Source organism: Neovison vison, chromosome 6 (genome assembly GCF_020171115.1).
Source record: "Neovison vison isolate M4711 chromosome 6, ASM_NN_V1, whole genome shotgun sequence".
NCBI classification, from domain to species: Eukaryota; Metazoa; Chordata; class Mammalia; order Carnivora; family Mustelidae; genus Neogale; species Neogale vison.
In genome coordinates, this window is record NC_058096.1 from 170,734,335 (window position 1) to 170,748,840 (window position 14,506).

At 41.8% G+C, this 14,506-nt stretch overlaps 1 protein-coding gene across 1 annotated transcript in view; it reads right to left on the minus strand.

Moving 5' to 3' along the window:
• The window catches only part of SYN2 (synapsin II), a 208,255-nt gene that overhangs the window by 18,433 nt on the left and 175,316 nt on the right, over positions 1–14,506 (minus strand). Inside the window, exons 6-10 of the mRNA XM_044252978.1 lie at positions 11,981–12,043; positions 11,463–11,605; positions 7,447–7,521; positions 6,897–6,999; positions 4,732–4,881 (exon numbers count right to left, since the gene is read on the minus strand). Of these exons, the coding sequence (XP_044108913.1) occupies positions 4,732–4,881; positions 6,897–6,999; positions 7,447–7,521; positions 11,463–11,605; positions 11,981–12,043 (534 nt within the window). The remainder of the gene's footprint in view (positions 1–4,731; positions 4,882–6,896; positions 7,000–7,446; positions 7,522–11,462; positions 11,606–11,980; positions 12,044–14,506) is intronic.

Sequence of the window (14,506 nt, forward strand, 5' to 3'; positions counted from 1 at the left end):
TGGGACCCAGATCACCTGTGGAGGGTGGGGCTTAGAAGAGATTCATGTGGCTTAAGATCCAGATAAACTGGCAGATGTAATATTGGAAATATGGAAGTAATCAGGTCTGACAGTTCTATGGCCCTGGAGCCAGGATGACTGAAATGTCTCCTCAATCATAACTAGTGGAAATGGGCTATCATCAGGGAGAAATGGGAGGTAGAAATACAATCAGTACAGTCATGACCTCAAGCCCAAGTTGCAGCGTTCTGCCAAATGTGACAGACTGTGGTATACTTCCTGTCTTTAGGATGGCCTAAAGTCAAAGCACAAGGTTCAGGAGGAAACTAACAGAGAATACAAGAAGGTATTGTCTGATGAATGGTGATGACTCTGTGAATTCAGCCACGATTTCAATTTAAAATATAAACAATTTTTGGACAGAGACAGTATCTCATTCATCACTGTAGCCCTAAGTCTATTAAACTAATTTTAAGCACATACATTGAGCTAGCCTGTGCTAGTCAGCAGAAACACAGTCGAAATAGGGCATCACCCTTGCATACCAAGGGCTAAAAGTATTTAAGAGACATTTGCTTAAATTAATTTAATCATGTGTATAGTAACGAATCTGGCCTTGCCCAAAGAGAAATCTGGCCTTTTCTCCCCAACTAAGTCTAAATTCTTAGAATTTCCTGAGTAATAGGAGTGTCTTTTCTTTGTGGGTGAGAGGCCCTCAGACCACACTACATAATATAAGCTGATGAGGTGACTCACAGTGGTCCCTGGGGCCACATGGTATTAACCTGACTTTCATGGATGGGGGTGCTGGAGACCAATTTCAAGGAGGTGATCAATCAAGCATGCCTATGACATGAAAGCCAATAAAAATTGTGAACACTGAATCTCAGATGAGCTTCCCTGATTGGCACCATGTGTACTGTTACATATGGATGCTGGGAGGTTAGGACAATGGAATCTTCATGTTTGGAACACTCCCAGACTCTGACCTGTGCATCTTCCTTTATTTTTGATCTGTATCCTTTCCTAAAATGTACCTGTGAGTATAATAGTTTGAGGTAAATTATGTGAGTCTTTCCAGAGAATTCTTAAGAACTCTCTGAACTTCCTGTTCATGTCAGGAGTGAGGGCAGTCTTGTAGAGGACTGTACTCTCAGACTGCAATTGGGCAGACCAGGTTTCATGTGACCTTAGAAATAAAAGGGATCTAGATATCATCTGATTCAATTTAATTCTTTAAGTAAGGAACCAGAGATCTAGAGATAGAAAATGACTTACCCGACGTCACATAATGTTATGACTGAGTAAGAATAACCCATGAGTATTCTGACTCCCAGGACAGTATGCTTTCCACAATATCGTGTTGTAGTTTTGAATGTGATCCTGAGCAGGGAAAAGCTTATCCTTGAGTCAGTCTGACTTTACTACAAGGGATTGTTGCACCAGCTCCTATATTTAGGAAAGCTCATTCCTTACTATGTTTCTTGACCTGATTCGGATACATTCTAGACTTTTCTTGAGAATATTTAAGTTGCACTATGTAATGCTTGCAAAGTAAGGGGACTGCTCCAAAGAAAAGCTAACGCTTGGGGGGGGGCAGATTTTTTGGTGATTTCTTTGTCACTGAACTTTTATGTTTCAGATATCATTTCTGTATAATTTAAATTTCATTGCTAGAAGACATTTTTTTTTGTTCAAAAAAGACATTAGTTTTTTCATTTTTAGTTTTTTTGTTCAGTCCTTCATTTTACATATGAAAATACTGAGACACAGAAAGGAAGATATCTACCCAACGTCACTTGGGTCAGTGGTAAGGACAAGGCTGAATTCAGGTCTCCTCTGCATTCTAGTTCAAAATGACTTCCCTGTAGAAGGTCAAGAAAGTTTTGTGCACACTTCTATTTATAAAAGTACTTAAGGGATCCTCACAGAATCCCAGAACAACCTATTTTTGTTTATTTCGCCTGGGTAGCATTGGGCTGTCTTACTCTGTCATAAATTCATTAAGGGGCAACCAGATGTTCTCTGTATTTCTCAGGGTTAAAGGAAGAAAAGGGCTATCACTCTTCCTCTAGGGCAGGGACAAGCAACAATCTGCTAATCCCTAAGCTTTACAAAATCATGAAATCTAACCACAGGTCTGATATTTTTTTAACCAGGAAAATCTTTCTTTAGCACCTCTTGTGAAGTACAACATTTAAATAATGGGCTTATATCTCTAACAAGCAATTAATTTTTGTTCTCTTAACTACCCTACTGTAATTCTCTGGTGACTAACATTCCTGATGTACAGAAACAGATTCTTGTACTTGCCTGGAGGTTTGACACATGTGAGCCAGCTACAGAAGGTACAAAACACCCATACGAGCTAATGTATGATAGCATCCCATAGCAGGGGGCTACTCTCAACTTGGATGCCCAAAGTAAGTCTACTAGCCCAGGAGCTCCCATTTATCTAGCATGAGTAGGGATAGAAGTATTCTACTCAAAGAAATTTTCAGAGCTGAAAAGGTATTTAGATCTATTTTATATCATAGGTGAAGAAACTGAGATCCAGAGAAAGAAATGACTTACCAATTGTCACACTGTCTTATTTTAGTCATTTCTTAAAAGAAAAAGAAAAGAAAAAAAGATTTATTGATTGATTTCGGGGTGGGAGAGGGAAGAAAGACAGATGGAGGAAGAGAATCCTAAAGCAGATTCCCCAAGACCCAAGGGTCATGACTGAGCTGAAATCAAGAGTCAGGGGGCGCCTAGGTGGCTTGGTGGGTTAAAGCCTCTGCCTTCGGCTCAGGTCATGATCCCAGGGTTCTGGGATCCAGCCCCAAATTGGGTTCTCTGCTTGGCAGGGAGCCTGCTTACCCCCCACCCTACCCCTGCCTGCCTCTCTGTCTACTTGTGATCTCTGTCAAATAAAATCTTAAATAAAATTTCAAATAAAATCTTAAAAAAAAAAAAAAGAAATCAAGAGTCAGACACTAAACTAACTGACCCATCCAGGCACCCCTATTTTAGTCATTTCTACAGAAATAGTTCTTATACATTATATTACTAGTTTTCTTAAACAACATGTGGAATTCTGACTTAAATAAAGCTGTTTCTTGGGGTGCCTGGGTGGCTCAGTGGGTTAAAGCCTCTGCCTTCGGCTCAGGTCATGGTCTCAGGGTCCTGGGATTGAGCTCCACGTCGGGCTCTCTGCTCAGTGGGGAGCCTGCTTACCCCCTCTCTCTCTGCCTACTTGTGATCTCTCTCTCTCTCTCTGTGTCAAATAAATAAGTAAAATCTTTTTTTTTTTTTAAAGCTGTTCTTTATGGTTCAGGTCCATTATTATGAATATCATTATGAATATCAACTATGCTCCTATGCTATGGTTCTGTGACATTCAAATAATAAGAACTAATTTGCTTCTATGCCATAATCCAGGCTGGTTTATACTCTTTTTCCCTCCGCATTCCTTTTCTTCTATCTTACTAAAGGATTTCCAGACTCCAATTACTTGGCTTCTGAGGTTGTAGTATAATCGCAGCAAGGCACTGATCTTTAGAAAAGGGAGTGGTGATCTTAAAGCCAGAGGTTGTAGGGAACCTAAGCCCTGAGGCTGCTTAGTTACTTAATAACAATAGGCAACCTTTTTGAGCATTTATGATACACTATATGTATGTATATATATATATATATATATATATATATATATATATATTACATTTTAGGTTCTTCATTTCATTCTCACAATAACCCTAGGAGAGGGGTGCCATTGTCATCTCTGCTGAGCCACATATAAGTACTTCATCCAAGGTAACAAAGCCAATAAAATGGAGCATCCAGGAATCAAACTTCAATAGTTTTCTTTTCAAAGTCCACACTCTGAAATCACCATTCTATTCTATCTCCTTAACTGTTTGAAGTGTGATTTTGAAAGAAAGATTTCTGAGAGATTCTTATGTTCAAGTAATTAAACTTGAGGCCTAGAAAAGGTAGTAATTTCCCCCCAAAGTCACACAGCTTTTTAGGGGAGAACAGCTAGACTAGGACTCAGTTCTTGGATTCTTTGTCCCAAGCTCTTACCACTTCATTATGCAAAAATTCAGTGAGAAGAAAGCTGGGGGACATTTTTGCAAAGTGAGATATCTCCTAGATGGGACTTAAGACGTTGGACCCCTGCTTTTCTTTGGCCTGTTCTAGAGCCACAGGGCCTGAGCCACAAAAACTTCAATGTGGATTTCCTACCAGACTTGGCATCTGGGATACTGTCACTGTGAATGTGACTGGCCATGAGTCACACACCATAGTCAACTGAAGAAAACTTCCTCCTCTCCCTTAGGAAGGAAAGCAGATTTCTAATTTGAGTTTTACCTCATCATTCTCCTCCAGAATGAGGGAGCTGACCCTTTCTTCTCTCTAAGCCAGAAGATTTCTGATAAACACCCTTCTTTCTCCACAAATGCAGCAGACCCCTCATAGACAGTGAACAGCTGGTAAGAGGTCTGACCCAGCCCTTCCTCAGAGACTTCCCATTTAAAAGTGGGAGTATCCCAAGAGAATCTGGTTCCCCAGAGACTTCAAGTTCAGAGAGAAGAGAACCAGTAAGTACTGGATCTATAGAACTGATCAGTTCTATAGCTGATACTGCAGACTGCTAATGAGAAGGCTCCTCTATCCTGGAGCCACCACAGTCTACAGCAGTGGGTTTGGGAATGGTTCTTGGGTCTCCAGTCTCTTCCTCTTGCTTACCTGTGGCTGCTGGGTGGTTAAGGGTCTCTGAGGGGACAGGACAGGGGTCCTGGACAGCAGCTGGTTCATCTTGCTAATGACTAGTTCAGTGATAAGTTGTCTGTCTTCCACCTGGTGTTCACCAATCAGTGGCATACTGCAGTCCATGACCTGGTGGAAGATGTAGCCCAGGTTAGGAAAGGGGCTGGAAAAATCAAAGGCCTGGTATAGACTTTCAGAATGAATAGAACTTAAGGCATCAGGGACAGATTGGGGATGAAACCGGTGTTCTTATCTTCAGTTAGAAGCATGTTCCTGTGCAGAATTAGGACCTTAGTCTCCCCCTCCAGCAAACTTTTGCCTTGGCTCTTCCCCCTAGACTTCACCTAGGCCAGGGCACAGTAGAATGTACAAGATTCACGGCTGAAGGTGGTAGGGAAAGGGAGACAGCAAGGTTTAGAGATTTGTAGGCAGGGAAAGCAGGAATACATGGAGGTCATTCCCTTAACTCTCTAGTTAGGAGTGGCCAGTTTTCATCTCTGAGACTTTTCATCCATGCAGTTTTTATCTCCACACAGTCTGCCCTTTAAACAACTAGATTTCTGCTTTTGCTCATGACCTGGGAGCCTTTTTCACCACCATCCTGATTCTTCCCGTACCTCAAAGTCCAGGTAACTATTTTCCTCCATTAGGAAGTGGTTAGCTGGCTAACTAGGATCACAGACTCTGTAATCCAACTCTCATTTATGGATGAGAAAACTGAGCCCCACTGAGAGAGGGGGTATGATTATTTAGAATGCTATGTGCCAAGTAGATCATGGAGTAGATTGCCAAGTAGATCATGAAGCCCACTTTGGGTTCCTGACACTAATCTTTTGCCAATACCACCAACTCCTGGCAAGGAGCCTTTCCTGCTCCCAGTAAGACTGGGCAGGAAAATGAGTGAAGGTTTCATATTGCTACTGACTTTCCCTTTAATCTGGGGAAAAGGGAGTCAGCAAATTGTGTTAGAGGACCAGGCTGAGTAAAGTATCTCCAAGACTCAGAGAGATGCTAAAAATCCCCTGTGCCTGGTGGTGGGTATTATGGAGGACACGTATTGCATGGAGTACTGGGTGTGGTGCATAAGCAATGAATTCTGGAACACTGAAAAGAAATAAAACAAAACAAGGGTGTAGTGATCAACATAGTATGGTACTGTCATAAAAATAGATACATAGATCAGTAGAACAGTATAGAAAACCCTGAAATAGATTCACATTTATATTAAAGACAAAGTGGTGGTGTGGGCATATATATAGATTATATATATAGTATACATATGTATATTAATATTACTCAGCCATAAAAATGGAATGGTATCTTACCATTTGCAAGGTTATGAATGAAGATACGAAGTATTACAGAAGTGAAATAAGTCAGTCAGAGAAAAATACTATATGATGTCACTCCTGTGTAAATTTAAGAAACGTAGGAACAAAGGGGAAAAAAGGAGAGAAGCATATCAATCACCAGACCCTTAACTCTAAAGAATAATCTGATGGTCATCAAAGGGCAGGGTGTGGGGATGGTTTAAAAAGGGTATGGCGATTAAGGAATGCACTTGTAGTGAACCCCAAGTGTTGCATGCAAGTGTTGAACCATTACATTGTATACCTGAAACTACTATTAACACTGCACATTAACTAACTGGAATTAAAATAAAATCTTAAAAAAAAAAAAAATCTCCTGTAACTAGGAAACTTGAGCTCTATCTAGCCCAGGCTGAGACACTGATTCACTCCATGGCCTTGAACACATGCTTATGGCATTAGGCCTTAGTTTTCTCATCTGCAAAATGAACAGATTGAACCGAATGATTCCCAAGTCCAAATTTCTGAGACCCAAAATGGTAAATCACTACAGTCTTCCCAGGGGAATAGCATTAGGCTAGGACCCCCGGAACCCAAATGTGGCAACTCTTACCCAGCATGGGTCAGCCTAGCTGGTTGGAAACAATAGCTCCCTGCTGGTGGAGGTATTTCACTATGCACATCCATTGGTTGTGTTGTCTGGGAACCATCCCCTGGCCTGAGAGACTCTGATCTAAAAGTAGTTTGGGTCATCCATATAGTTCTCAAGCTAAGAGCCTCGCTTCTAGCCTTGGGTGTTGTCTCTTACTGAGATATTCCTTGGGCCAGACTTACCTCAAAAATGTAGTCTTTCCCATCTTTGCCATGTACAGCTTTGACAGCACAGATGTCCAGGCCACCAAACATCTCAGAGCAGGTGTCTACCCACAGCTTGTACCTGGAAGGGATGGGAAGGTGTTCTGAGGCTGGGGTGTTAGCTCATATCAAGCCTACCTGCTACTCATGATCTCCTTGGTGCCCCCATCTCTACCATCCCACGCCTTCCTCTCCCTGTCAAGTATATTGCCCTCTCTACAGTGCTCTCTCACTTGAACTCCAGATTGAACCTATGTTTCCAGGCTTAAAGCAGGTCTCACGTACTCTAGGTGGCCTTCATTGGCTTTTCCAGTGCAGAGTAACTGCTCCTTTCTTGGAGCTTCTACATCATGTCCAGTCTTTATCTTCATAATTTAGCATATAACCCAGTCCTGCCTGATCTTGTTACCTGGTTGCTTGGCTCTTTGTGTTCTGTCTTGATTAGAGGCTTCCTTTGGACAGGGCTCATTTTTTATACCTCTTCAGCTATGGAAGCTGGGCTGGGGAGTGGACTCCTTCTCTCACTCACCTGTCTGACATGGCGATCTGCTCCAGCATTGCAGAGCCAGTGTTTGTCTTCCAGTTCCCTGAGATCGATGTCCTCCTGCAACAAGGTCCCACAAGGATAGGATAGGCAGTGAGCCACATGAGCAAGAGGGGGGCATGAAACTTCCCAGAATTTTAGCTAACTGCTGCTTTCCCCACCTGCTTCTTGCAGAAGTAGCCCAGGAACCTGTCTGCTGAACTGAGAACCTGGCTGCTCTGCCAACCCCTACCCTCAATGTCCTTCTTCTCTTTGTAGTCCAGCCCAGACTGCTATGGCTCTATGGAGCCTTCCCTAATCTTTTCAACCAGATGAACACTTGCTCTCCTGAACCTCACTTCCAGTCCTATATCTATTTTTTTATATTAGTTATTTGAGCTAAGTCTTAGGTCCACAAGTCATAAACTACTAGCAGCCTACCCACTTAGTATCTGGGCTGACTGGGTATATACAAACTGAGTTCTGTTGATCCTGGGGACACTCTCAGGACTCTTGTGAATATCTCCTCATGGCTTCCTTACTAGCTCATTTATTTGTTCATTCAACAGTTAATTTCAAAGAGCCTACAGTATTAACAATGTGACTCTGGACAAGTCAGTTAACTTCTTCAGGCTTAAGTTGCCTTGTCCATCAAATGCTGTTGATGGAATCAAGTCACCAACTTCCTTTCTGCTATGCCCTCTGCACCCTCTCCAACTGTGAGTAGGTGTTAGGGTTAACTAGTCTTAGACTAAATAGGAGGTGGCTGACCTTGCTTCTAGTTCTGGATTTGCTCTTGACTGGGTGGGTGAGCATGGGTGAATCACTTTACCTCTCTGAGCCTCTTATCCCTGTGTAAACACAGGGTTGTTATAAAGATCAACTGATACAGATTTAAATAAATTGTAAAACACCAAAAACAGGACTTCCTAATTATGAGTCTTCACTCAGACACAGTCAAGAGGAAGAGGATAGCCTAGGGGACAGAAAAGCACTGTTCACACTACTGACAGAGCTGTTCATGTGCTATCCTTGTCACTTGCTACCATGTGGAGACTGGATGCATGTAGTAGTCTCTACTCAGCAGTTCCCAGGAGTACCTACCCCAGAGGTCTGATCTCAGACACTGATAAACCTAGATATACAGCTAGTTTTCAGAGCCCTGAGGTGACCCAGTGAGTCAACTGATATGGTATTAACAACCCCTCACTCTTGTACAGTACTGACTGCTTACCAGTGTTCTTCCCCCACAAACCCCTCACCAGAGCCTCAGTGCAAACCCCTGTTCTGAGCAGGCTGACATCCTCACCCCAACTTTATAGACAAGGAGATTAAGACTCAGAAAGGTTAAATGACTTGCCCAAAGTTGTATATCCAGTCAAATTAGACATCTGATAAAAAAAAATTCCAAGACTCTTTGTTCCCTCATTGTGCTGTGCTTCCCCTCTATCACACTGCTTAGTTCAGAAAAAAAAGAACAAACAATTAACAGATGAGTGGCTTGCAAAATCTGAGTAGAGACACAAAAATAGATAATAATAAAAATAACACTGTCCTTCTAACACTGATGATTTATGAGTGTGTCCCTGTGACCAGGTTGGGCTATTCAAGAGCGGGGACAGAGTCATTCACTTATAGGTCCCCAGCACAGGGCATTGGTATATAATAGGGTTTGGGAAACTTTGAGTGAATAGTAATAATGTCCTTCACACTTCACACCTTTCTCTAACAATGAGATGCAGGGCACAGATCCATATAGGCCACTGGAGCAGCGGGAGAATCAGGGGGCACCTAGAAGCCACTCAGGAACAGCTCAACTATCTTTCAGGACCTGGAGGTCATCTGACCTCCACAGAGGGATGCACATTATTACCTACTGAGAGTAGAGCAGGAAAAATACCCTCTGTCTACCAAATATGGCTGGTCTGAAACTCCAGAGTGAGAGCTAAGGGAGTAGGGAAGACTCTCAAACCATATCTTAGCTATTACCAGGTCAATTCCTTCTGAAAGCAAGGGGATAGCTCAAAGTTTGGGGAAGAGGAGCCAAGAGGACCTGAATAACTGTCCCTTGCAAATTAAAGAAAGTAAATGTTTTCTAAAGTTTCTTCGGTGGCCCACCCTTAATCAGTATTAGAGGATTCTCTTTTCTTATGCTTCTTTGAAATTACTTTTAGAAATCCTAACCTTTAAAAATGAGATGTCTCCTTTTAAGGATCAAGACACTCTTGCTCTACTGTCATAAACATTTTGTGTTTATTTAGGGGATTTCATCTTTTATTTTGTTATTATCATTATTATTTTAACTTAGGGGATTTTAAAAGTAAAGGATGGGAAATCTGCTTTCCTAGGTGCTTACACATACTGAATTTTCTGCTTCTTTTAGCTGCTTTTTATAATGGTCTTTTAAATTATCTTGTCTTACATTGCGTACAATTTTAAAACAATCCTAAATTCCTTTTTGAAGCAGCAAGACTTTAAAAACTATAAACTTTTTAAAAAAAGTAGTAATCTAGTAAAAAAGTAAAAAAGATTCTATTCTTTGGTTTTAATCAAGGCCTCTTCCCTGAATACTTAATGGGTACTTACTCTGTGCCTGCTGATGCACAAGCTTTTAGGGGTGATTTCACTGTTCCTGCCCAGGGAGCTCAGAGGAAGGTGACAGAAATTCCCATTTGTGCAGAGGCTAAACCAGAGGTTTGTAAAGGGGGGCCAGAGCTCCTAACTAATTCCAGAGGTGGGGGAGTACAAACACCGAAAGGGAAGACAGAAGAACAATGGAAATGAATGGGCAAGGGAAAGGGAATCCACTCAGTCTTCAAGTCTACTCAAATGCCGAGTGGCCAAGACCAAATTCATATATTAGAATGTTCTTGTTTATATAGGAAATACCACCCTGCAGGTTTTAAAAAATGAGAGGCTCATATTTTCAAAATTGGAATTGTAAGCTATTTGCATGTATATTATAGAAGACTTATATAGATTTCTGGTCATCCAGAAATCTTTTTGTTCTTTCAAGTCAGATGGAGGAAACTTTTAACTTTGTATTCTGGCAGATGGACACAGTCATGTGGAGAAGTCACCTATTCTTTTCTTTTCTTTTAAAGATTTATTTATTTATTTGACAGAGAGAGAGTTCACAAGTAGGCAGAGAGGCAGGCAGAGAGAGAGGGGTAAGCAGGCTCCCTGCTGAACAGAGAGCCCGATGCAGGGCTCAATCCCAGGACCCTGAGACCATAACCCAGGCCAAAGGTAGAGGCTTAACCCACTGAGCCACCCAGGCTCCCCGAAGTTACCTATTCTTATAACAACTGGGTTTTTAATGCTCTGGCATGTTTTTAGGGTGATACATTTTCATTAGGAGTTTCTTAATCTTTTCTAAATTCTGATAACGGTGAATTCTATGGATTCCTTTCAATGTATAAAAATATGTAAGAGTCGTAAAGGTATAAAATAAAGTACATAATATAACAAAGAAACCCAATTTTTAAAATAATTATCAAAATAGTTATCAAAATCTTAAATCTGTGATTAGTAAAAAAATACATCTTTTTGTAAATAACAAAACTATTTGCAATGACAGGTCTAACAACTACCATGTAGTTGAGTAGCAACAACTACCATGATTCTTGAGTAGTGATAAAAATAATTGGTATTTAGAGATATCAGTCATAACTGCAATATGAATCAAAAATGTCTGTGATTACCTTTAGCTTAAGTCACATGTGCTGTTGCTACTACTGTAGCCTGTTGCCATGGTTTATAACCGTAGAGATGTCAAATTTCACTTAGAGGCTAGTGAAAATAAATATTAATTTTATTTCTCATCTTAGTTCATTGCTCCTCTTCTGACTTGAAAGGAACTCAGACTGGGAGCCCCTGACTTGAAAGGCACCCTCTCTCTGGTCTCTGCCTTTTGGGCCAGATGAGGTTAAATGAGAATTGGCTGCTACCTGGAGGCTCAGATTTTCCATTGGGCTGAGGAGAAAGTGAAGAGTATCTGCTGGCACTCCAGCCCCACTCACATATAAGCCTTGTAGTTGTTGCCTATCTTCTGGACCCGGATGTCATACTTGGCGTCAATAAAAGGCTCTGCTGTGGCATATGTCTGGGTGAGGGCCACCACACTAGCAATGTCCTGGAAGTCGTAGTGGTTTTCCACTTTGACCTAACATTGGAGCAAGGCAGAGAAGGAGAAAAGGAGACAAACAAACACATATACTGAGAGTCACAAGAGCTCTGAGCCTCTAAACCCATCAAGATGTTATTCATCCAGATGTAAACCTGGATGCTGCATCTCCCTAGGATACACTTTCTTTCTAGCTTCCCCTCAAGGAGGGGAAAGAGGGCCCAAGCAAGTGGCCTTACTCTGCTTGTTGGAAGAGGTCTATTTGGGTAACACTCATAATTCAGAGAGGCCAAATCATCTCCTTGGAAAGAATTCATGAAGAAATGAGGCAAAATAGTCCATAACCAGGCTCTCTAAAAAGTGCCCTTCTTGGCCTCAACCCCAAAGCACAACAAACCTTTACCATGGCCTTACCTTGCCCATGCCTGAGTGAGCATGGCCAATCTTCACCACCACAGGGAATGTGGGCAGTGTCAGCTGAAAGCAGAGGAGAAAGGAATGAACTGGTCAGAGTGTGCCTCACTCTCTATGGCATCGTACAAATATTTTCTTGTAATACCCTTGGAAGGGTCCTTTAAAGAACTAGCCCAACCTACTTGTTTTTACAGATTAAAAAACAGTATGGAGTTTCCTCAAAAAGTTGAAAATAGAGCTACCCTATGACCCAGCAAGTGCACTACTGGGTATTTACCCCAAAGATACAAATGTAGGGATCCGAAGGGGCACGTGCAACCAAATGTTTACAGCAATAATGTCCACAATACTCAAACTATGGAAAGAACTTAGATGTCTATCAACAGATGAATGGATAGAGAAGATGTGATACACACACACACACACACACACACACACACACTGGAATACTATGCAGCTATCAAGAGAAACAAAATCTTACCATTTGCAATGACGTGGATGGAACTAGAGGGTATTATGCTGAGTGAAATAAGTCAACCAGAGAAAGGCAATTATATGATCTCTCTGATGTGAGGAATTTGAGAGGCAGGACTGGGGACCATGGGGGGTAGGGAGGGAAAAAGTGAAACAAGATGGGATCAGGAGGGAGACAAATCATAAGAGACTCTTAATCTCATAAAACAAACTGAGGGTTGTTGGGGGATAGGGGAGTAGGGATAGGGCGGCTGGGTTATGGACATTGGAGAGGGTATGTGCTATGGTGAGGGTTGTGAAATGTGTAAACCTGATGATTCACAGACCTGTACCCCGGGGGGCAAATAATACATTAATGTTAATATAAATAAATAAATAAATAAATATTCTGTGGGAAATGCAGAAAACAAACAAACAAACAAATAAAAAACCCCGAGGCCCACAGAGTGAGAGTGACTTGCCTGAGGTCACAGCATACAATTACCAGAACTGTAAGAACCCTGCTCTGCCACTCAGTACTTTCTATACCTTTAACATTCATTGCTTCAATATTCTCTGCATTATACAAATCCTAGGCAGGACCAGTCCTTAGCCAAAGAAAAGAAAAGGAAAGGAGAGGAAAGGAGAGGAGAGGAGAGGAGGGGAGAAAGGGAAAGGGAAGGGTAAGGGAAAAGGAAAGAAAAGGGAAAGAAAAAGCATCTTTGAAAGGGTGAATTTTGTTGTATGAAAATTGTATCTCAGTAAACCTCAATTTAAAAAGAAATGTATCTTCGGAATTTTTTTTTTTTAAGATTTTATTTATTTATTTGACAGAGAGAGATCACAAGCAGGCAGAGAGGCAGGCAGAGAGAGGAGGAAGCAGGCTCCCCGCTGAGCAGAGACCCTGAGATCATGACCCAGGGCTCAATCCCAGGACCCTGCCGCAGGCAGCGGCCTAACCACTGAGCCACCCAGGCGGGCCGGTATCTTTGGAATCTTAATGTCCCCTTTGTCATGTACCGTTTAGTACCCTCCCCTTCCCCTTCAAACATACAGCTTCCTACACTGAACCTGGGTTTTCTCCCTCACTTTCACAATGCTGTCACTGCTCACCAACACCTCAAACTCAACACCAAACACAGCTTAGGATGCTAAGGCCTCTTTCTGCCCAGTTTGGGGTTTGGAAGAGATCTGACTTAAGAATTCAACATGTATAGACACCATTAAGAGTGTAAACTCTATCCTGAGGTAGCCATATTTTAACAGAGGGACAATAAAAACTTAAAAGAAGAACTACCTTCCAAAGGCAGGATTTCAACCGGTTACAAAGTGGTGATGGAAGAAGTACTATGGTGGAGTGGAAGAAGCACTACACTGTTACGTCAGGAGACTTGCATTCTAGTTTTCTCTGCCATTAGCTTTTTGTAAGTCACTTTACCTCACTGAGCCTTTGTCTTCACATTTGCCAAATGAAGAGACTGGACTGGATGCTTTTTGGGGTCTGTCCAATAATAAATACATCAGGCTCTATTTTGGTTTGGGTGTTATATGAAGAATCAACTTGGTCACCAAATCTCATCTTTCTAAATCAGACTCAGCTCTCTTTCAATTTCCTTCTTTTCAAACATCACTACCACAACAAAATGAGAAGATGTCTTTTGAAAAAACTGAAGTTAACTCTGATAAAAAGGAGGATTCCCATGGGAATCCGAGGTGTGACCAGATGCTGGGAATACCTGACCGGAGGATTTCAATATTCCTGGCTAAGGCCAGTTGAAGCTGGGACAAAGAGCATCAAAAGGCCTTGGAAACACGTTCAAGCCTATTTAATGGAGAAGAAAGTGAGGCCCAGAGAGGCAAAAATTGCAAAGCTAGCTTGTGACAGAATCAGGACCCAGCCTTCTACCTTCTAGTCCAGTACTGTGTGGAAATATCCTACAATAATCTCCTGGGTTTCTTTGTATTTGGAGACTTGAAGCACTATGCTCTGTCAAACAGAGCAGACAAGGCTCTGGTTGCAGTGACCCCATGTGCCTTGCTTCTTTATTTTCTGAGCTGTCCCACCTTCTATGA